We start from the raw sequence: 24,893 nt of genomic DNA on the forward strand, positions 1-24,893 counted from the left end.
TGTCCCCACTCTCCAGGCGCCTCGGGTCCACACTGTCAGGTGGCCTAATCTACCGATACAGATTAAGTGAGTCCTAAAGGTAAAATGTCCCTTTCAGATCCATTTTCTGCAATGAGCACGGGATGATTTCTTTCGTTCAGTGAGGGGTTTTCTCAGGTTGTGAGGCTGGCTTCAGACTTGATCCCACTCCCTTCTGCTGTCTAGCAGCCCTACAATGTATGGCTCTGGCCCAAATGCATGCTTGTAGCCATCAAGGACTGGGTCGCGGGGAGGTGGCTCAGTGGGTACAGTATATATGTATAAAGATCTGGGCTACAGGTCCTCAGTAGCCGCCTAAATATCTAAGTCTGGCAGCGTGTGTCTGTAACCCCAGGACTGGGAGGCTGAGACAGGACTGTAGGGGTTCACAGGCAGCTGACCAGTCAAAACAGTAAGCTCAAGGTTTATTCAAAGGCCCTATCCCAGTATGGCATGGTGGCGCATGCCTTTAGTCCCAGCACTTAGAGGCAGAGGCAGGTGGAACTCTGTGAGTTCAAAGCCAGCCTGGTCTACGGAGTGAGTTTCAGGACAGCCAGGGCTACCTAGAGAGACAAACAAATAAAAATAGAACATTTATACAAACAAAACGGGAGGGAGGAATAGAGCTGGCAAGAAGATTCAGCAAATAAAGACATTTGCTGTCAAGCCTGATGACCTGAGTTTGATCCCTCAGACCCACATAGTGGAACGAGAGGACCAATTCCTGTGAAAGTTGTCCTCTGACTTCCTCAAGCATACCATGGCACATGCATGGCCACCCACATAATAAATCTTTTGTTGTTGTTTGCTTTTTCAAGACAGGGCTTCTTTGTGTAGCTGTGGCTAACCTGGAACCCGCTCTGTAGACCAGGCTGGCCTTGAACTCCGAGATCCACCTATGCCTGCCTCCCAAGGGTAGGGATTAAAGGCGTGCACCAATACCACTGCCCAGCTTATGACTGATCGCACAGCATCCATCTCAGGCGTCACGGGGCACCTGCACTGGCATGCATATACTACCCCCAGCAGCTGGGGGCTGGAGATGCGACTCAATGAAATGTCTGTCTCCCATACCCAAAGCCCTCGTCATGATCCCCAGCACTGCATAAACTGGGCGTATGGGAACATCAGTAATCCCAGCACCCAGGAGGTGGGAGTCAAGAGGATCAGTTCAAATCAGGGAGCTGCATGACACCCTGCCTGAACCTCCTCCTATCCCCCAGCAAAATACCAATCAATGAAACAAAACCATAGACTTTTTTTTTCCTTTTGAGATAATAATCTCTAGCCCCCAGGATGGACTTCAACCCACTATGTGGATAAGGATGATGAACTCCTGATTATCCCAAGTGATTTACAGGCAGAAACCAGCATGCTCCAGTTTTTACACTGTGCAGGGGATGGCATTCAAGGCTCTGTGCATACCAGGCTCTACCAACTGAGGTAGATCCCTACCTGAGAGTGAAATTCTGAACAGTGTTTAGATGTGTTTGACTGACATTCCAGCCTGGGGGTTCCTAAGATATGAGCATGGAGAGAGGGAAGACAAGGTGAAGAGAGGCCTGGCCCATCCTAGACATAGCACCTACCTGCTGAACCAGGACATCCCCGATCTTTTGGATGACATAATTCCGATCACTGCCCTCCTCCAGAAATTCCTGCCGGCGTTCCTTGAGGCGGGCGAGGAAGTGGCTGTGCATGTCCAATAGGTCATCAGCACATGGGAACAGGCGACTGATTGCCTGGCCACTGAACTGCAGCTCCTCCTGCAAGGCTCTGGAGTACACTTTCAGCATGATCTTGAGCGTGCGCACGTGGTGTGCCTCTGTCTGCATCAGCTCTGCAGGGACAAAGGCATTGGATGATTCATCTTAACTCCCAGGGCACTCACGGCGGCTGTAGGCCTGCTTCAGCTCGGTTGAGCTGGCCAGCTCTCTGCCCACACACTCTCTCCTTCTCCTTCCCTCTTTTTCTGTGTGGCACACAAGTGCATGTTGAGGCTGGGCCTGATGTCATACATGTTTAATCCCAGCCTGCTGGAGGCAGAGATATACAGGTCTCTGAGTTCAAGGGCAGCCTGGACTGTATAGTAAGGCTCACAACCATCCATACCTCTAATTCGATGGAGTCTGACACCCTCTTCCTGCCTCTGTCACTATTGCATGCACATGATGCACGAACATATACTGAGCAGCCCCCCCCACATAGATATAAAATAAAGTATTTTAAAAATTACATTAAATATAGGACATAGGACTAGAGAGACGGCTTAGTGGTTAAGACCACTGGCTTCTCTTCCAGGGGACCCAGGTTTGATTCTCAGCACCCACATAGTTGCTCACAACCATCTTTAAGTCCAGTTCCAGGGCATCTGATGTCCTCTTCTGGCCTTCTTGGGGCACCAGGTACATAAGTGAGGTATAGTCACACATATAGGGAAAACACACACACACACAGAAAAGAAAAAAGAAAAGAAAAGAAAAGCTTCAAGCCAGTGTTGGCAAAAGCGCTTACTCCCAAGCCTGACAGTATCAGTTTGATCCCTGGGACCCACAGAGTAGAGAGGATCACCTCCCACAAGTTGTCCTTTGACCTCCATACCCACTCCATGCTACATACCCAACTAATACAGTTTAAAACACTGTTCTTCTGTGTGTGTAGGGGCAAGTCGTGCCTTGGCCAGGCTGGTTCATGGAGTGCTAACACTCCTCCTGTCTCTGGTCCTGCCTGTGGTAGGGTCCCAGGAGGCATGCATGGCCACACCCAGCCTCTCAAAGACCAGCTGGGACCCAACTCAGGTTTTTCATGCCTGTGTGTAGCAAGTGCTCTTATTTTCCAAGCCACTTCCCCAGCACAGCTAGCTGGCCGGGATCCTCTAGTCTGCCCCCAACCCCACTGGTGAGCCTGTGCTAGGCCCAGTTTTTCATACGGGTCTGGGGGGGTGGGGGTGGGGGTGAGGGTGGGGGGGGGTCTCTGAACTCATGCTTGTGCAGCAGGCAGTTTACCAATTAAACAATACCCCCAGTCCTTATTGGTTTCTACTTTCTTTCTTTTCCTTTTCTTTTTTCTTTCTTTTTTTCTTTTTAAAGAGAGGGTCTTGGAGGGGCTGGAGAGATGGCTCAGAGGTTAAGAGCACTGACTACTCTTCCAGAGGTCCTGAGTTCAATTCCCAGCAACCACATGGTGGCTTACAACTGTCTATATTGTCACCTGATGCCCTCTTCTGGCCTGCAGATGTACATAAGGCCACTGTATAAATAATAAATAAATATTTAAAAAAAAAAAAAAAGAGAGAGAGGGTCTTGGGACTGGAGCCATGGCTTTGTAGCACTAGTGTTCCACACATGGGGCCCTGAGTTCTAGCCTCAGTGACTTCAACAACAACAGGAACAAACAACAGGAAAGAAGAAATAGTCCTGGGGCTGTGGATGAAGCTTTGTAGGTGAGGGTACTCAGCTAGTGTACACAAGGCCCTGGGGTCCATCCTCAACACTACTTGCAAAGTAGAGGTGGGAAGACCAGGAGGTCCAGGTCATCCTCCCTTTCAGTGACACTAGGGGGTAGGGACTGACTCTTAAACTTGCTGTGTTGCCTAGGCTGCTTTAGTAACAGCAGGTGTGTCCCATCACACTTGGCCTTGTGGCTGTTTTTAATTAGAAATCTCCCCTCCCTGAAGTGAGACTGAAGCCAAAGCAACTGAAAAAAAAAAAGTATTTAGAAATGTGCTGTGCAACCTCAATGCCCCAGGAGCCTCTGTCCTTGAGGTCAAGAAGGCTGTGCTAAGGAAATTCTAGCCTTGGTGGGGGTGAAGCTTGCATATTTATGAATGCATGTGACCAAATACAAGCTTCAGTGGACCCAGTGTCTGCGCTGAAATTTAACTTCCACGCTTTTAAGACGCACAGCTGTAGGAGTGCTTGCCTATCATGAACAAAGACCTGAGTTCTACCACCCAGCATCCCATAAACCGGGTATGGTGGACCAGGCCTGTCATCCCAGAACACTGGCAGTGAAGGCAGGAGGATCAGAAGTTCAAGGTCATCCTCAGTTACAAAGCAAGTCTGAGCCTGAGCTACATGAGATATCCTACCTTAAAAAAAAAAAAAGCAAGCAAGCAAGTAAACAAACAAGTGAGCCTCTAGGAAGTTAAGATAAGAAGAATGCTCACAGATGGGAAAATATCTTTTGTTTGCTTGCTTTGTTTTTGAGACAGGGTTTCTCTGTGTAGCCTTGGCTATACCAGAATTTACTCTGTAGACCAGGCTGGCCTCAAACTCACAGAGAGATCCATCTGCCTGTGCCTCCCAAGTTCTGGGATCAAAGATGTGTGCCACAACTGCTGCGTGGGAAAATATTTTTATAGAATAGGATTCTGGGATGGCTAAATGGGTCAGAGTACAGGCACTTGCTGCATAAGCTTGGTGACCTCTGGTTCAGTTCCCAGAACTCACAACAGGCAGAAGAAGAGAAATGGTTCCACTAAGTATCCGCTGACCACTACACACATTATGCATACACACGATGTTCTGTTGTTGTTGTTTTCTTTCCCTCAGGGAACACCATGGAAGAGGCAGAAAGACCATGAGAAGCTCTGGACCAGGTCATGTGAGGGTCCTCTGGACAGATCAAGAAATCCATGAAATCTCAATAATAGGGCACCTGCCCAAGACCTGAAAGACCACACATGGAAGGAGGAACATGTAACAGCCCCACCCCTAGCAGAAGGGCTACAAGTAGTTAATGTCTGCTGAAGGAGGGAGGACCATTTCAGCAACCCCCTCTAGAAAGGAGCCCTCCATCCTAAGGAGTCAACTGTAAATACATGTACATAGGAGCAATGTGAACTGGACTCAGCGGGTGATACACACACACACACACACACACACACACACACACACACACACACACACGAGTGTGTGGGTATGAGAAGAGGTCTTGATTTTAAGAGTAGGAGGAGTTGAGGAGGTAGAGAGGAGTCAAAGTGATATAAATACACTGTCCTCAGGTTTGAAATCCTCAAAAAAACAAAACAACAAAATCCAAGAAGATTAGAGATGCAATCGGTGGTTATCATTAACACAGACACACATACACACACACACACACAGACACACAGACACATACATACACGAAGCTCCTGTCCCTGAAGTGGTCTGAAGACACAGTGGGGAGATGCTGTCTAAGACCAGGAAGCTGGCTTCACCAAATCCTGAGCCTGTACCCCATCCTGGACTTGTCAGTCTCTAAACGCTGTTGATGACATTCTGTCCTAGCAGCCCAAACACAGGGAGATGGTCACCAACAAGGTAAGAATGAGTCAGCCCTGGGCACTTGGCCAGGCAGGTTTGCAGGGACCTGTGCTAACAAAGCCCTCCCTGGTACAACAGACAGGGCGGTCCCTGGGGAGTGGTAGGTGAGACAAATGACAGGGTCTCCTGAGAGACTGGCTACACAGCTCAGACTCTTAGGTGGAATTGGGGGGGGGGAAGGGAGGTGCTGGAACGGTACAGTTTGTGAGGTGCTTGCTTAGCATGCACAAAGCCCTGGGTTCCGCCCCGCAGCACTGCATAAACAGGGTGGGGGTGGTGCATGCCTGTAGTCCCCAAGAACTTGGGAGGTGAAGGAAATTTAAGGTTATTTGAGGCTACATGGGAAGTTTGAGGCTACAACACTCTATCTCAAAAACAAAAGAAAACAGAGCTGGTAAGACGGCGGCTCACTGGGCAAAGGTGTTTGCTGTCAAGCCTGATGACCTAAGCTGGCTCTCTGCATCCTATATGGTAGCGAGGACTGATTCCTGCATGTTGTAGTCTGACTTCCACATGGAGCCCCAGTGAGCTTGTGCGCAAACACACACACATACACACACACACACACACACACACACACACACACACACACAGAGACAGATAAACACACACAGATAAACACACACACACATACACACACACACACACACAGAGATAGACACACACACACACACACACACACACACAGACACACACACATAGACACACACACACACACACACACACACACACACACACACACACACACACACACCTATATTTACAAAAGTGCAAATAAAGAATTAAAGAGAAGGCTGGCCCGGCGCCACAGCAGTTAGCCACCTTACCATACAGGACATCCTGTCTTTTCACCACCTCCTTCTTCTGTTTCTTGGCATACGCTAAATCCACAGAGAGGCTCCAGGACTCCGCCTCAAACTCATGGGCATCTGATTCGATCTCACACCTCAGTGAGGCAATGGAAGGATCTGGGGGAAGGACGACAGAAAGCTGTTGATAAGGATGGGGTGCTTGCCACATCTTCCTGTCCCTTTCATGGCCACACTGAAGCCTCTGGCCTTTCCCCGTAGAGACAGTAACCTCGTGGCATCCCTGGGAGAACAGAGGGCTGACCATACCTTCTATGAAAACAGACTCAGCATTCGAGGATGTGAGTGACAGGGAGTCATCGGCCGTCTGCTTCAGTTTCGAAAATACGGAGTCGGCTTCATCCATGTCTCCAGTGGCTGGACTGAGTGCAAACGATTGAAATATTTATTTCACAAAAAGAAATCAGGGTCAGTGAGATGGCTCTGTGGGTAAAGTTGCCTCTAAGCCTGACCGGCTGAATTCAGTCCCTGGGTCCCTAACCCTAACCCTAACCCTAACCCTAACCCTAACCCTAACCCTAACCCTAACCCTAACCCCCCCAGAGTGAAGGAGAGATCCGACTCTTCAACACTGTTGTCAAGCCTCCACATGTGCACAGTGAAATGTGCACACACACATATTCACACAGACACAGACACACACAATACAAACAAACAAGAAAGGCAGCTTAAATAGGCATGTATACATACTGGAATCAGTAAGGCAAATGGGATTGTTACTCCTTCTAGTTAGATGATTGGAGAACTTTCTGGATTCCAATAGGACATTTTAACTTGTTACAGGTCATTTTAAAAAATTAGGAGACTACTGGGCTGTGTTAAGTGCTTGCTCAGGATGCTAAAGGCTCTAGATCCCACGCCAGTAATGGGGGAAGGGCAATGAGGAGGAAAGGAAAAGTGGAAGAAGAGGAAAGAAGCGGAGAAATATAATTTGGAATTCTAGGGCCGGAGAAATGGCTCAGCGGTTAAAGAGCACTGGCTGCTCTTCCAAAGGACCAGGTTCAAATACCAGCACCCACATGGCAGTTCACCACTGTGTATTAATTCCAGTTCCAGGGGATCTGACACCATCACACAGACATGCATGGAGGCAGAGCATCAATGTGAAAAATATATAATAATAATAGTAATAGTAATAGTAGTAGTAGTAGTAGTAGTAATAATAATAATAATAATAATAATAATAATAATAATAATAATAACAATAATAAAAAAATTGGAATTCTAGGTGAGTCCTGAGAGACACCACACTAGGGAAAAGCCTCGGTTGCTGACCCAAGTGCAGACTTGGTTTAGGTTGGCTCCGTGTATCGGCTGATGGTTCAGCTGTAACCAGTGTGCCGCACTGGCATAACCACAGAGGCAGCTGTGTGGGTGTGTACTGAGGTGTAGGCTAGGGAAGAAGTCTGGAGATTCTGCTACTTGCTCACATCTTCCTGTAAACTTAAAAATATTCTAGCAGCTGGGAGTGTGGCTCACTGGCAGAGCACATACTCAACTACCGAGGACACAGTACAATGTGTCAGTAAGTCTGTGCATGACTACGTAACGCGCACTGCCTTTACTGGCAGACACAGGCTCCTCCTAATGACTCAGGGGGTACACAGCCTTACAGCAGGAGTTAGCAGGAGAGAAGGAAAGGAAAACCAGCTTTTCCCAGAACTCAGCAGTGAACATGACCGTGGCTTTAACTAGTGCTGCTGGTCCTGTTTTGATAGAACCATCTTGATATCCTGTGAAGCCAAGTGAGGCACAGACACTGAGCTGTAGGACCATAGCCATGTCTTGGGGGCAGGGACGCCGACCCAGTATGCTAGGTGAACTGCCTCTACCTGTGGCTAAACACAATCAGGGAATATATCGATTTTACAAAAAGAAAAGGCATGGGTTGGGCCAGTGAAATGGCTCACCCAGTAAAGGTGCTTGCCCTCAAGACTGAGGCCATAAGTTCAATCCTTGGGTCTCTGACAGTGAAAGGAGAGAACGAACTCCTGAAAGTTGTTCTCTGATCTCCACATGTCTGCTGTGGCACATATGCCCCCATACATACATACATACATACAAGTAAATGCAAACTAAAAAAAAAAAAAAAAAGGTCAAGGTCATCTTTGGCTACAGTGTGAGTTCTAGGCTAGCCTGGGCAGTTAAGACTTTGGATGATGATGATGATGATGATGATGATGATGATGACGACGATGAAGATGGTGATGATAAATCTTGAACAACTTCAGGACGCAGAGAGCATGTGCTAATGAGGCATACATAAGGATTTATGCACTGAATGCACCTGCCAGCAGAAGGGAAAATCCTCAGCTTACCCAAGTCGCACCCCAGATCCGGCTGGGCTCAGTGTTGGCTGGGGACCCCCTTTCTGAGAGACGGTCATGCCGACATTCCTGGAAGGAGCTGGGCTGCTGCCATCAGAAAGAAGCGTGCTCCGAGGGTTCTCCTTTAGGGAGGCTGCAACAGAGGCAAATACGGAGTTGGTGCTGAGAAAGTGGGCAGGGTAGTGGAGGTCTCCTGTCCGGAAGCCTCGCTCCGCCTGGGGCCTCAGCACCGACAGGATCTTGGAGGTCAATAGCTCATTATCCAAGAAGACGTTCTCGCTCCATTTCCTGGGGAGAGAGCCGTAGAAGGACAGCTCAGGGCGGCCAGGGAGTGCCCCCCGCCTGTCGCCACCCTTAGAGTGTGCAGTCCCCATGCCGGCGACCCGGTGCTGCACCCAGGCTGTGATGTGCTGTTTTTGATGCCTTGGGTGGGATCCTTCTAGAAAACGAAGCTGCGCCTTCCCTGGCTGTATTGGCTGGAGAGGTGGTGCTGGTGTGCTGGAGATTGGTCCCCACTGTGACTGTGTGGTGTGGAAATGGCACAGAATTTCCTCTTTGGGTTAAAAAAAAAAAAAAAGAAAGAAAGAAACTCTCCCACACCCTGCCTGCTCTTTACAGGTAGCAACAGCAGAGGACAGCTAGCGTTCACAGCAGATAATCTACTATCGGGAGCTGTGCACTTGCGTGTTTGGCGCAGACACTACACACAGGATGATAATTAATCTGAGACTGGATGGCAGGCTAATGCGGAGACCCCAGACCTGGAGGCATGACACTGACTGAGCTGGCTGTGCTCATCAGCCCTGGTGTAGAAGGACAGGACACTAACATCAGGGTAGACCCGGGGCTCCAATTCTGCTTTACGGATGCACCCAGCACACATCAGAGCTCTGAACTGTTATTTCCTCCAGCTGCTTACTTTTAGGGTCCGGACAGGAGGATCCATCATGCACTCACTAATGGAGTGTTTCCCACTGACTGAGAGATTCTGGGGATAGAATCCAAGACAGTATCCATGCAGGTCCTGCCCTACTGAACCACACCCTAAATTTACCTCATGAAAAGACTCCAGGTGTAAGTGTTCTACCTCTCTCTGAGCATCCCCAGCCCAGCCCTCACTGGGGAATTCTAGACAGGGGCCAACCCTCTCAGGGTTGGTTTGGTTTAAAAAAAAAAAAAAGTGCTTTTTTAGCTCTCTTGGCTATGCTGCCCTTCCATGTGTTGAGATAGCAGGAAGGTCCTTGCTGGGTGCTCTTGCTGTAGTCTTGATTTCTTTGCTTCCAAAACCACTGGCCAGATAAATTCCTTGCCCCAGTCCCGTGTGTGTGTGTGTGTGTGTGTGTGTGTGTGTGTGTGTTTGTATGTGTGTGTGTGTGTGTGTGTGTGTGTCTGTCTGTCTGTCCCTGTTTCTCTTATCCCAGGACAGCCAGAGTTATACAGAGAAACCCTGTCTCAAAAACAAACAAAAACAACAATAACAAAAAGGAACAACAAACAGACTAAGAATGCATTAGAGATTTTCTTACAGAAAGGTCATGAAGGAAGCTTAAGATGTGAATTACTACCTGCGGCAAGTATTTTCAATTAAAAGTCATTCATAACTTTTAAAAGTTTACTTATTATTTTTTTGAGACAAAGGGTCTCTTTGTGTAGCTCTGGTGGGCCTGGACCTCAGTAGCCGAGAACAACTTTGTACTTCTGGAAGTCCTGCCTCTGCCTCCCAAGTGCCAGGATCCCAGCTGTGCATCAGCATACCTTTTATTGGGTGCTGGACACGGAATCCAGGGCTTCCTATGTAGGAGGCAAGTGATCTACCATGCCTAGCCCTCATAACATCCACTATTTACAACAGCCCCCTATGGTGGGGGTGTCATTCATCCCTGCCTCATGATGTCATGTTAGCAAATGTCTAACAGTTATTATGGTGGATGATGGCTGGGAAGATGTCATACATCCACAAACACCATTTACAAAAATTAAAAACTATATATATATCATAAATGGAAGTGGCTTGGGTCAGGGCTGGCATTTCCTGGTATTTGTACACCGTAACAAACCCCACCCAGGGCATGATGATTTAAACACACAAATATGGGACAAACCTGAATGGCAGCCTCTGCCTGGCCTCTTTGCATGGCTAGCTAGTTCCTGTGAACTATGGTCTGACCTTACGTTGTACAGACTCTGTTTTCACGCTGCTCAGAGGAGAGAAAGCACAAATACCACCTAGGAATGGGCAGCTCCAAAGAATTTTAACAGATACGGTTAATGGTGGGCCTTGGGGACATGCACCTATCATCTGAACACTGGAGAGGATGACACAGGAGGATTGTGAGTTTAAGGCTAGCCTGTCTCAAAACGGAAACCAAAGGTACAGGGCTGGGAGAGATGGCTCAGTGGTTAAGAGTTCTTGCTGTTCTTGCAGAGAATCCAAGTTCCAGTTCCCAACACCTACATGGTAGCTCACAAGCACCAGTTTCAAATCATCTGAGACACTCACCTGGCTTCCTTGAACAGCATCATCTATCTGTACAAGCATGAATACATGCACATACACCATATACCTGTACAGGCATGTATACACACATAAAGTACGCCAGGGTGTACCTGTACGGGCCTGCAAACACACAAATACACACTATGTACACCAGCCATGTACATGAATAGACATGCATATACACATTAAGCACACCAGCATGTATCTGCACACACACACACACACAGTACACTACTGTATGTATATCTGTACACACATACACATTAAGCACACCAGCATGTATCTGTACACACACACACACAAAGTACGCCAGGGTGTACCTGTATAGGCATGCACACGGTGCGTGTGAACATGCATACACACACACAAAGGCTAGTGAGACGACTCAATGGATAAAGACCCTTGGCTACTAATCCTGATGACCTGAATTCAATCCCCTCAATGCCCTGGGCGCACATAGTGGAAGGAGAGCACTGATTACTTCAAGTTGACCTCTGACCTACACACACGTGGCCTTGTTTCCCCTCCGCCAGTTAAAACCAGAATAACAAACTAAACAAACAGCAAGAAACCTAAAACCAAAGGCGAGAGGCGTAGCTTGATGGTAGAGCGCTTACCTAGCGTGTCCGAGGCCAGGGCTTGTTCCTAGCTGTTACAGGGACTGACAGCTGCCTTGGAAGGCCATGGAGGATGGAGACCCCAGTCCCCAGAAAGGAAAGCCACTTCTTAGCTCTTAAATCGAAGGCCCAGTAAGATAAAGCCACTTCCTCCTGGTCAAAATAGACTAGAATCTAAGTTGTTCCTCTGGCCCTGGGAGGAGACCTGGCATTATAAATGACCCAAAACATCACTAACTATTAGAGTTGTTAATCCAGCTCCGTTTGTCCCTCCCCTGCCAGCACTCATGCTACAGGGAAGGAAAGGCTAATTGTGCCTTTAATGAAGTAATGTGCTCATCCCTTCAGGAGCGCCTCCCTCAGTGCAGCTGCTGTCAGGGTTTTGGGTCCTCAGAAAAGCTAACCATTCTTTGTTTTGTTCCTTTTTCTTGGGGATACCAGCCAAGAGTTCAAACAGGCTTTCCCTGTTGCTCTGGGCTTTTCAGTTTTTCTCTGAAGCTCCCCCTCCACCCTCCCTCTACCACGCAGTGGCTTGGCTGACCTCCACTGCAAAAGGCACAGTGTTGTCTCTTCCTCTTCTCCATCATCTTCCTCAGGTCTCCTGCCAGGTTTACAGTCCGTCTGCTCTGTTGTTTTCCCCTTACACTCTAAAGTGTTAATGATTATTTTTTATGTGATGTATGTATGTATGTATGTATGTATGTATGTATGTACGTACGTACGTATGTGCACATGCATGTGAGTTCCTAAGAAGAGATGAGCCAGAAGAGAACACTGTTTACCCTGGAGCTGGAGTTACAGACATTGAAAACTGCCCCATGGTGTGCTGGGAATTGAACTCAGGTCCTCTGCAAGAGCGGGCCACAGTCTAAAACCACTGAGACATCCTTTCAGCCCTTATTTTTCTCAAAATAAAATTGTCTTTGAGCTTCTTTCCAAGTCCAATTTAAAATCATTTTACTATTGAGACTAAGAACCCAAAAGGAGACCTCAGCTTCCCAGGACAACAGCACTGCAAATAATAACAACAAAGTAAACTATTAGCATGGGCAGAGTGTGTTCAAGACCAGCCTGGTTGGACATAGCAACTTCTAGACCAGCCAGGACTACACAGTGAGACCCTATCACAGACAAACAACTCTCCAAAGAAAACCAAAATTATCATGGGTGCTAAAAGTGGTGCAGTACACTTGAATGCTCTTATAAAAATCCAGGAAGCAATGTGAAGTATTTATGTTTTTAAAATGTATTTTTTAAAATGCATAGTGGTGTTTTGCCTGTGTGTGTATCTGTATCTGTGTACCAAGTTAATGACTGGCACCTGTGAAAGCCAGAAGAGGGTATCAGATCCTCTGGGACTGGAGTTACAGAAGGTCATAAGCCACCATATGGGTGCTGAGAACGGAACTCTGGTCCTCTCAAAAGTAGCCATTGCTCTTAACTTCTGAGCCAGCTCTCCGGCTCAAGTGTTTATGCCTTACGGTGGATGGGCCCAAACTGACTCTGTAATGTACGTAGCAATGGAAGAGAGTTATGAGCCAGGAGCTCTGCCTTAAACAGCTGTATGAACTGTGCCTTTTTATTCTGAGTTTTTGATGCTTTTGATACTTTGGGATTTACAGATCCTGGTGGGATCCTTCTTAAGTGCCGAGGCTAGCTATTCCCTAGAGACAATAGAAACTTCACGTGTAGCCATGAGATGGCTCACCGAGCAAAGGCTCTTGCTGCAGGGCACAGTGACCAGTGTTTGGTCCCTGAGACCCACATGGTGGAGTGAGAACCAACTATTGGAATTTGTCCTTTGACTTCCACAAACATGCTGTTGCTCAGCACGTGGGCCCGGAAACAAATAAGTCAACAGATAAATGTACACTTAAAAAAAAAAAACAAAAAACAGAGACCCACATATTTCATATGGAAAGCAGTCCATCTATAGTCAACACCCACAGACAGGGTCTATGGATCATTATACCTTACTCTCTCATGCTCTTCCAGGCACAACAGATTCCTCAAGGGGCTTCTCTTTATCTGCCCACCTGACACAACCTTCAGTCACCTGGGAAGAGTCTCCCTCAGTGAGGGACCATCTACACTGGACTGACCTGTGGGGGTGACTGTAGGGGATTGTCTTAATTAATTGATATGGGAAGGTACAACCGACTGCAAACAATACTATTCCCTAGGCAGGGGGGTCCTGAACTGTGTGAGAGTACCGGCAGCAAGCTGAGGACAAGCAGGCCAGCGAGTCTGCCTGTATTCATTTCTCTCTGCCCTTGACTATAGATGTCATGTGACCAGTTGTGTGATTGTGTGAAGCTCTTGCCCTGGCTTCCCAGGCCACAGCAATAAACTACAACCTTGGGTTGCAAACGGAAATAAACCCCTTTCTCCTCTAAGATGCTTACTGCAGCAACAGAAGTCCCCCCTGCCCCCCCCACCCCCCCTTCTATAAATTGCTTCTGACCTTCCTGATGCTGCGGCCCTTTAATGTAGATCATCATGCTGTGATGACCCCCAACCATAAAATTATTTCCGTTGCTACTTTATAACTGTAATTTTGCTACTGTTATTAATCATAATGTAAATGTCTGTCTTTTCTAACGGTCTTAGGTGACCCCTGTGACAGAGTCACTCGAACTCCCAAACGGGTCTCTACCCACAGGTTGAGAACTGCTGCTTTAAGGGCCTAAGGCTCTAAGGCTGCCGGAATGATGGGCATCCATCAATCTGAACCCTTGCCGTCTGGCAGAAGCCACCCTTGGGCCTACACTTCCCCTTTGCTCTCTCTGCCTTCTGACTAACCAGGGTGCTCCCGGCCTGTCTCATAGGCAGTACTGTGTTGCCTGCTTCTAGGCAACTGTGAGCCAAACTTCCTTAGCGGCAGTCCCTTCAGTGTTTGCATGTCTTATCATACCTTACACAAACAGGTCCCAGCCACTCTCCACACTCCAGAGCCCAGGGTCCTGGAGGTCTGCTTCTTGGGACAAGTGAAACCATGCATCTCTGTCTCTCTTCGGCTACACGGCACAGAACGGAAGCTTGTGGTGCTTTGGAAAATGTTATAAACTAGCTGTGGGGCTGGCTCAGTGGGTTAAGAGTACTTGCCGTGAGAGCAAGAGAACCGAGTGTAAATCACCAGCATTCTTGTAAAAGCCTTGCCTGCCCGGAACGCATGTTGCCACGTGGAGACAGCAAGAGCCTGCTGGCTGCCTAGGCTACTCAAAACAAAGAGCTTCAAGGTCCGGGGGAGAATGTGTCTCGAAATCAAGGCAGAGGGGCTTGAAAGTTAGCAGTTGAGAGCAGTGGCTGCTCTCCCAGAGGACTCAGATTAAGACTCCCTCAATCCCAGCATCTGGGAGGCAGAGGCAGATGCATTTCTGAGTTTGAAGCCAGCCTGCTCTACAGAGCAAGTTCCAGGACAGCCAGAGCTACACAGAGAAAGCCTGCCTTAAAAAAAAAAAAATCAAAGCACAAAAGAAAACAAAACGGTTCCTGTACCCAAATGATGAGCTAACGAAAGGACTGGAAGCTGGCTTCTGGTCGCCCCAGTGTACCACTGAGCACGTGTGGTACACACCCATCTATAACTCCAGTTCCAGAGAATGTGACACCCTCTTCAGGCCTCCAAAGGCTTCTGTGCATAAACAGCACATATACAGACATGGAGGCAAACACTCGTACACAAAAAATAAAAATAAATAAATCTTTAAAAAAAAAAAAAAAAGCCAGGCACGGTGGCCTGTGCTTTTAGTATCATCACTCGGGAGGCAGAGACAGGGACGGCTAGCTCTGTGAGGCCAACCTGGTTTACAAAGCAAGTCCCATACAGCCAGGGCTCTGTTGTACAGAGAAACTCTGTCTCAAAAAATAAATAAATAAATAAATAAAAAATAAAAAATAAAATAAGAGGTGGAGAGTGATTGAGGAAGGCAGTAGATGTTGACCTCTGGCCTCTTGAATACACAAACATTGTACTTCATATCACACACACACACAAACACACACACACACACGTTGTATAGTCTTGGATGTATGCACTAAAGCAACACAAATATGGACTGTTCATAGTAGTGCAGTTTGTGGGAGTCAGTAGTTGAAACAGCTCAATCATCTACCAACCCACTGGTCAATGGATAACCTGACTGTGGTCCAGCGTAGCCATGAGAATACTATCCAGCTGTGAAGGGATGCTCTGGAGGGAAGTCACGTCCAGGTCCTTCAAAAAGGCTCAGTGGGGCTGGAGAGATGGCTCAGAGGTTAAGAGCACTGACTGCTCTTCCAAAGGTCATGAGTTCAATTCCTAGCAACCACATGGCGGCTCACAGCCATCTATAATGAGATTAGGTACCCTCTTCTGGTGTGCAGGCAAAATGCTGTATACATAATAAATACATCTTTCAAACAAAACAAAACAAAAAGGCTCAGTGGGGAAAAAGTGATTGAAGCATAAACCAGAGTGTGTAAAAAAAAAAAAAAGCTGAATTTGGGCCTGAGAGACAGCTCAGCGGTCAAGAGTATGTACTGCTCTTGTAAAAGAGCTACATTTGGTTATAAGCATACATACTGGGTGGCCCATAACCACCTGTAGCTCCGGCTCCAGGGGCTCTGGAGACTTCTAGCTCCCTTGAGCACATACATGCATGTCTGCCATGTGCACACACCCAACACACTCGCATGATTTAAAAATAAAATAAAACTTAAAAAACAAAAGTTGGACGCGATACAGCTGTAATTTCAGCAACCCTACGGCAAGATGGGAGGTGCAGGGAAGCTCTCAGGCCGGCTGGCCTGGGGAACGGCTCCCAACGGTAGAACGGGAGAACCCTCCATGACAAAGTAAATGAAGAGAATAAGCTCCCCAAAGTTTTCTCTGCTCTCCACACATGCGTAATGATGAACACGTACTCACAGCCACATGACAAACAATAAGAATAGAATTTAGAAAATCAAATCCAAAAGATTACTGCTTACATGAATCAACCGACCAAAAATGTCCAGGCTGGACACGGTCCAGGCGGGTAACTGTGAGTGGTCCAGTGGGTATGGAGTTTTCTTTGTTTCTGATTTTGAACAGGGCCTTATGAATCCCAGACTGGTATCCAGCTTGCTATGTAGCTGAGGATGACCTTAAACTCCTAATCTTCCTGCCTCCACCTCCCTAGCACTGGGGACGGATCCCAGGGCCTGCTGTATGCTAAGGAGTACTCTACGCAGTGAGCTGCATTCCCAGCCCTCCTTCGGGAGTTCTGCATTTGATTATGGTCACTGTGACCATATTAAAAGCCACTGGGCTGCATACTTAAGTGACCAATTGGGACAATATGTGAACTGTGCCGCAATAAAGCTGCTAGGCAAGCACACACAGCTGTGTGGAAGCTGCCATCTTCCTGATTTGAAGCTCACCATCCCATCTGCATTAGTCAGTCTGCCCTCGGCTTTGAGGTAGGAAGCCATCTCTCGAAGCCCACATTCCTAAAGAAGACAGCCACGGTGGGAAGGGTGGGCAGCGAGTGAGGCTTGGACCTGGCCACACAGGAAACCTAGCTTGCTGCTGCCCAGCACTATCTGTGAAGCCATACAAGACAACTTGGGGGGGTGGGCGGGGGCTCGGGATGTAGCTCATTGGTATAACGCTTGCCTAGCATTCAGGAAGCCCTGGGTTCAATCTCCACCATTGAATAAACCAGGCAAGGTGGTGCCTGCTTATAATCCACCCCAACTCAGGAGGTAGAGGCAGGTGGATCAAGAGTTCAAGGTCATCCACAGCTACATAGTAAATTGGAGCCCCATCTTAGATCACCAGAGAACCCTTCTCAAAAGATAAAAAAAAAAAAAGCCGATTTAGCCTGGCAGGGTACTTGGCTGGCATTCACAAAAAGTTCTGGGCTTGATCTCCAGCCTTGGGAAGGGAAAACAGAAGTCACTCTGGAGCTCAATTAGCACTGTCTGCCCTCCCTGCAGAGAGGTGGGATTGATCTGCAGGCCCCTGGTGGCTGTAGCACTTGTGTGACACAGAGCTGTTTCTGCAAGGGACCCAGAGAGGAGGGGGAGGGGACTAAGCCAACAGTGAAAATGGAAACAATTCTTGGTATACAGAGGATAAGAAAACCCACTCATTCTCTGTGACAGACAACAGGCTGTCTTCAAGGTGGCTAAGCATTTTTATTTAATGTGTGTATGTCTCTGCACACACGATGACATGCATATGGAGGTCAGAGGCAACTGGGGGGGGTTGGTCTTTCCATGTGGGTCTTGCAGAACTCTGTCATTAACCTTTGTGACGAGAATCTTTACCCACTGAGCCATCTCACTGGCCACAAAGATTTTTAAATCTATGTGTATGGAAGTTCTGCCTGCACACCACATGCATGTCTGGTACCCAAAGAGGCCAGAAGACAGCACCATGGCTATGAACCACCATCAGGGTGCTAGGAATTGAACCTGGTTCCTTTAGAAGAGCAACCAGTGCTCTTAACTGCTGAACCATAAGCCTCAAAATAATTTTTAAAGCCCTGCTTGAATTTTTTTGTACTTAACAGCAGTTTCCTGAACAAGGAGGCGGCTTTGGGTTTGCATGACACATGCCATGGATCTCACCCACAGAACTTTACCAGAGCACACAGTCTACCTTATGACTCAGCCACTCATAATTTCTTCTGAGTGGCTGAAGAGCCGGTTCATGTTGCCAACTGATTATGGAACATGCACGAAGGAAACTCACAATGAAGACCAAGCTGGCCTTGAATTCACAGAGATTAATGGGATTAAAGGTGTGTGCTGCTATGCCAGGCTATACTTTTCTTTAGTAGAAAAAAGTTCTTTCACTGTTTTGTGTAGAGTGTATGTGTTTGGCAGCGGGGGCAGACGGAGCTCATGCGGACAACTTGAAGGCATCAGTTCTCTCGTTCTACCATGAGGGTTATGAAGACTGAGTGGTCTTTGGGTGTACCTGCTGAGTCACATTATCAAACCTATGAGGAGCTACAGAAAGTTACATTAAAACCAAAACAAAAAACCGAACTGAGGGAACTTGGTTAGAAGTGAGCTTGGTGAGTGAGTAAGAGTGATTCTCTCAAACCCATGTGAAAGCTGAGTGTGGCCACACACACTCATAATCCAGTGCTGTAGGAGGAGAGGCAAGAGGACCTCTGGGGCTTGCTGGCCACTGGCCTAGCTCCAGGTTCAGTGGGAAACGCTGCCCAGAGAATATGATGGAAAGTAATACAGCAGGTACTGGGCATCCTCAGGACTACACAAACGCAATCAAGTAGTTACTTCCTTGTAGACACTACTTTCATAGGAAGTCCAATATAACACACTCAGTGGCCTTCATTGGTTTTAGGCTTTACTATATAATCCAGGAGAACACAGAAACTTCTAGAATCACCATTTTTTTTTTTAAATGAGGCATCATGGCTCACGTTTGTGATGCTAGCACTTGGGAGAGCGAGGCAGGAGGATTGACACAGGCTTAAGGCCCGTCTGTGTTACAGTGTAGAAAATGCACAAATCAACAAACAAACATAAAATATAAAAACAAGGCACAGATAGATGGCTCAGCAGATAAAGTTGTCATGCCTGTCAAATGAGTTTGATTGCTTGGACCCACACAGGGGAAAGAGAACTGACTCTTACAAGTTGTCCTCTGACCTCCACATGCCCAATAGGGCATGTGCACCATGTCCCATAACAATAATAAATAAAATGTGATAAAAATGTAAATATGAGCTAGGCAGTGTTGGCACACACCTTTAATCCCAGCACTTGGGAGGCAGAGGCAGGTGGATGGATCTCTATGAGTTTGAGGGCAGCCTGGTCTACAGAGCAAGTCCAGGACAGCCAGGGCTACACAGAGAAACCCTGGCTAGAAAAACAAAATATAAATAAGAAAAAGAGAAAACTATTCTGTTTTTTGTTCTGCCAGTGCCTGGTGAGGCCCCATGTGGCGGGGGTAGGGTGGGAGGCAACATCAGAAAACTGGTCCCTTCACACAGAGGCAGCACTGATACCCAATTCTGTCATCTACTCTTTTGGGGGAAGATTCCTGTTACAAGCTGAAAGCGCTCGCTGGCTCTGGAGAGTTCTAGCAGGTGTTTGCTTGCCCTAGCTCAAGTGTTCAAGAGACAATTAAGAGCAAAATCGGATGCAAAGTGCGGTTTGCAGTTCACAGCTCCTGGTGTTTTTGCCACCTGAGCATCGACTGGGTCGATCGATGAGAGCGGGGGACTCATTGATTTCTCTGCCCTGCCTCGTTCTAAGGTTAAAGCGGCAAGGCAGAGTGAAAAGGAATAAAGTGCGCAGGCGGGAGGGATAACTTGCTTAGCGCTACACCTCAGGGGACACGGCAAAATTAAAAGGACATCTTGTAGCTTGGAAGGTAAGCATGAGTCACAAAGGACATCCTCCCTAAACCCGAAACAGTCACCACTCTCCACATCTGCAGGCTATGGCCGAAGAGCTTAGCGAGTTGGGATGAAAAATACTGGGGGGAAATTGCTTCTTTAATTAAAATTTTCTTTTTGTTTTAAGTTTGAGGGAGAACTGGCTAATTTTTTAAAAAAGTTTTATATTTATATTTGTGTGTGTGTGTGTGTGTGTGTGTGTGTGCGCACGCGCGTGTTGGCCCTAAAGCTCCTGTCTCTGCCTCCCACTTCACTGTAGGAGTGCTGGAATTAAAGATGTGTTCCACGGCATCTGGCTTTTGCCATAGGTACCAGGGACTGGAACTCAGGTCATCGTGCCAAGCCCTTTGCCCACTGAGCTACCTTCCTGCCCAGACACTGTGCCAGTCCTGTGTGATCTTTATTCTGGTTGCTATCTCCAATATGTTGTAACAACTATGCATGTGGCATTCACACTGTGTGAGAGGTTATCTTCAGCTATAGAATAAAGTCCATAGAAGAGGCTGGAGACACGGTGATGAGGAAGACACCTGCGTAAGAACGGACCAGACTGCTGCTTGGGCCACAGTATCTGCCTGAGGCAACTCCTCTTCTCTCTGGTACCCACAGGTACCCACTGAGACACTGCCTGCAAACTGCTGGCTAACAGATTAAACCCTGGAGAAGTGAGTGTACATGAAAGTGGATATTGCTGGCCACATCTTCAGCATCCCGGCCACACCTTCAGCATCCCAGCCCCTGCCAGGGAATCAGAGCTCAGGCTGGCGGGCTGGAGCTGTGAAACGTCCCCTCTAAGAAAGGTATGAAGCTCTCATTTCTGTTAATAGGGGGTGGGGGGAAGGGGCCTAGGGAACCAAGTTCCTCTTAAAGTTCCCCCCATGTGGTCCCTGATACTAGGGCATGAACTCCCCCCTAAGGGACCCCATTAAACTGCTGTCTGTCTTCTCATGTCACTACTAACTCCTTCAATACATTTCTTAAACACAACACTCCATCTCAGTGTCCCTTTTGGATCTGTATCTGAGACCTTTCAACAAGATGGTGAACCCAGCACAGGTATGCTAATAAATAATAGAGTCTATAGGAGGATCTTTATAGAGTCTATGTAAAGACTACACCGTGACATTTAAGGAACGGAAGTGTCCAGGGGGAGAGTAGAGTCCTGGAACGAATTCCTCCAAGAGGCAACTATACCCTCATTAATTGCACCAAGATGCATACGCTCCCTTACCCTCAAACCACACGTCAAACTCAATAACCACATTTGAAGAAAAAAAAACAAAACTGAGAGGCTCAATGGGAAAAGACGACTTACTGTAGCCAAGCCTGACGACCGGTTTTCAATCCCAGGGAACCAACCCACACAGTAGGAGAGAATGATGCTTGCAAGATGCCCTCTGACCTCCACATGTGGGCTGTGGCACAAATGCCCCCTTCCTCCAAATATAATTAAAAAAAAAAAGATCCAATTGTAGTTGTACCTAGTACTTAGTAGTACAGGCCTGTCACCCCAGCTATTCCGAGTTGAAGCAAGTTGAAGGCCAGCCTAGGAAACTTGGTGCGACTTTGTCTCAAAGTGTTAAAAAAAAACAAAAACAAATTCAAATGGAGTAAGCATTTTAGTGAGGCGGTTGAGGCAGGAAGGTCAGAGTTCAAGATCATCTTCAGCTATATATGAAGTCTGAGGTGTGGGCTAAATAGATCCTGTCTATAAAAACTCATCAAACAAAATAAAAAATTAAAATATCTAAGAAGGGGGCTGGGTAAATAGTTACACTGGCTAAGTGCTAATGCCCAGAACGCAAGTGGAACGGTAAGGCATGGTTTCTGGGGGCTCTGGCCAGCCAGTCTAGCGTCACTGCTGAGCTCCAAGCTAACGAGACACCCTAATGACAACTATTCTGTCCTCCGGACACAGGTACATATATGTGCACATACACCTGCATACATGCGGGTGTCAGCAGCATACTCTGCAGATACAGATTCACATGAATACAGCAGTTTCACATCTTTCTTTTGGGACTTCACAATGATATTTTACATCTTCCCCTCCCCCCCCCCCTTTTTTTTTCTGGGAATTGGACCAAGAAAGGACCAGGCATTATACCACTAAGCCACATCTCAGCATGGGCTTGCTCCAGCCTCCCTGAGTGCTGGGATGACTGAGTGCACGTGCTGAGACAACCATGCTGGGCAGTTGGGTGATGTTATAACATACTGAGTGATCACACCTGAGTTCTTCCCCCACCCCCCACACCCAAGACAGGGTTCCTCTGTGTAGCCCTGGCTGTCCTGAGACTCTCTCTGTAGACCAGGCTGGCCTCAAACTCAGAGAGATCTGCTGCCTCTGCCTCCCGAGTGCTGGGATTAAAGGTGTGTGCCACCATGCATGGCTCTTATTTTCACTTTTATTTAATGTTATGCTGTTAAGCCATTATTATTTTTAGCGTGTGTGTGTGTGTGTGTGTGTGTGTGTGTGTGTGTGTGCACGCGCGCAAGCGCATGTGGGGGTATGTGTGCAGGAAGAGGCCAGAGGAGGACATTGGATGTCCTGATCCATCCATCACAGAGTCTCTTGGTGACCCTGGAACAAGGTGGGGGGTCATGGAACCCCAGAAACCCTCCAGTCTCCACCCTGCAAAATGCTGCCAGGGTTCTAGGAGTGTGCACACGGCCATGGCTAGCTTTCTCCACGGGTGCCGAGGATTCAGGCACAGGTCCTTAGCCTGTGCGGCAAGTGCTCTCAGGCCCTGAGCGTCCCAGCCCTTGTCTGAGTTAATCCTGATTGTTAGCATGCCTGAGAAGCACCTAAACCAGCAAGCAAGACTGGTCTGTCTCCTGAGTGGAACAGCTGAGTGTGGAACACCGGCCCCTGTGGGCAGCTGATCCCACAGGCTGAGGGCTCCAACAGGATAAAAGGGGAAAAGGAGAAAGCCACCCACTCTGTCTCACAGAGCATTATGTAGAAGGACTCTGCCTCTACTGCAGCTGTTGATACTGTAAACAGCTAAACAGTCCTTGGCTGAACACATGGCAGCCTTGGCCAGCCCTCCCCCTCCCCCTCCCCATGAGCTTGCTGACTCAATAAGTCAGTCAGTCATGTTGGTTCCCTTGGAGAAACAGGTAGAGAGAAACAAATGGCTCATGTCCTGGGACGGGGTAGGGGAGACTTTAGAATGCATAGCTCTAGGGGCTGGGGAGATGGCGGCTCAGGGGCTAAGAGCACTGGCTGCTCTTCCAGAGGTCCTGAGTTCAATTCCCAGCAACCACATGGTGGCTCACAACCATCTATACTGAGATCTGGTGCCCTCTTCTAGCTTTCAGGTGTGCATGCAGATGGAGCATTGTATACTAAATAAATAAATAAATAAATAAATAAATAAATAAATAAATAAGTAAATTTAGAATGCACAGCTCTACGTGGAATTTCTCTGTCCCACTCCTCTACTGAAAACTCCGGTTTCTATGAGGAAGATGAGGTGGTAAGACTGAAACGGCAAGAGATAACAGATGTAGGTGGCCAAATCTCTTTAGGCTGATTCAGTGTCGGGCATACTGCCCACACAAACTTTTAAAGGGGATTTTTATTCTTTTAATTATGTATATGTGTATGCAAGTATGAGTGTGTGCATGTGAAATGGCGTGTGAGTTGGTGCCTACATAAGTGTGTGGGATCCTCTGGAGTTGGAGCTCCAGGAAGTTGTCAGCTTCTAGTCACGGGTATTGGGAGCGAAACTCAGGTCATCTGCAAGAACAGTATATACACCTAACCAATGAGCTGTCTCTCCAGACCTTTCCTGCTTTAAAAAAGAAAAATCATTTCTTTTTGCCTCACTAATATGAACAAATCTTCCAACGCTAAGCTCTATCCCAGTTGTTGTTAATAAACTTTAGCTCTTCAAGAACATTGCCGAGCCATACCCGCAGCCCAATTGAGGGATTCTACACAGAAGTGCTGCCCCTGAGCCACACCCCCAAATCTCTCACTGAGCCAAGCCCTCGGGCCTCTCACTGGGGAATTCTAGGCAGAGCCTCTGTCACTAAGCCACACCACTCAGTCCATTTTTCTAAATTGAGATCCAAAATTATGCCCAAGGGGTCATGTTATTATTACAAAATACTTGAGACAATCAACCTCCTGGGGTGTGGGGGAGGGGCGGAAGAGAACTGGCTGCTGCAAGTTGTCTTTTGACCTCTGTTAGGTGTGCCAAGGCATGTATAGGCACACACACATTAAATAGATGTTTAAAAAAATTTAAGGTTGGGAGCTGGAGACATGGCTCAGCAGTTAAAAGCACTGGCTGCTCTTCCAGAGGACCCAGGTTCAATTCGCAGCACCTACAAAGGCAGTTTACGTATCTGTAACACCTGTTCTGGGGAACTGGATGATGCCTTCTGACCCTCACAGGCACCACTCATGAAAGGGGTGCACAGACACACATGCAGGCAAAACATCCATAAGCACAGAATTAAAAAATAAACTCTAAAAGAGTTTTAAAATGAAGTTGACAATAGGGAGGGAGAGTAGGGAGAGCTCCACATAATCTTATTAAATTCTATAAATTTAAAATAATTGCAAAATGAAAGAAAAAAAAGCCTTAAAGGAGATAGCTGCAAAGTTTTTTCTTCCTTCTTCCCTCTCATTCACTCTCTTTCCCTCCTCTTCTTTTTTCTCCCCTCCCCAGGCTGTCTTCCAACTCTATATGTAATGGGAGATAATCTTATTCCCCTGCCTCTGTCCTCCAGGGGCTGGGATTTCTGGTGTGCACGACCACAGCTGGCTTGTGTAGTGCTGAGGACAGAAGCCAGGGCCCTGTACATGTAATGTGAGCATTCTACCCACTGACTCCCAGT

At 47.5% G+C, this 24,893-nt stretch overlaps 1 protein-coding gene across 4 annotated transcripts in view; it reads right to left on the bottom strand.

Moving 5' to 3' along the window:
• The window catches only part of ARHGEF18 (Rho/Rac guanine nucleotide exchange factor 18), a gene marked incomplete at its 5' end in the record, with an annotated part of 106,728 nt that overhangs the window by 25,674 nt on the left and 56,161 nt on the right, over positions 1–24,893 (bottom strand). For all 4 annotated transcript variants that reach the window (XM_084764469.1, XM_084764468.1, XM_084764467.1 and 1 more), the window contains 4 exons: positions 1,608–1,858; positions 6,155–6,295; positions 6,446–6,558; positions 8,515–8,656. In XM_084764469.1, coding sequence (XP_084620595.1) covers positions 1,608–1,858; positions 6,155–6,295; positions 6,446–6,558; positions 8,515–8,656 — 647 coding nt within the window. The remainder of the gene's footprint in view (positions 1–1,607; positions 1,859–6,154; positions 6,296–6,445; positions 6,559–8,514; positions 8,657–24,893) is intronic.

The sequence above is a fragment of the Acomys minous genome (genome assembly GCF_964271855.1).
Source record: "Acomys minous genome assembly, chromosome: 16".
NCBI lineage: Eukaryota > Metazoa > Chordata > Mammalia > Rodentia > Muridae > Acomys > Acomys minous.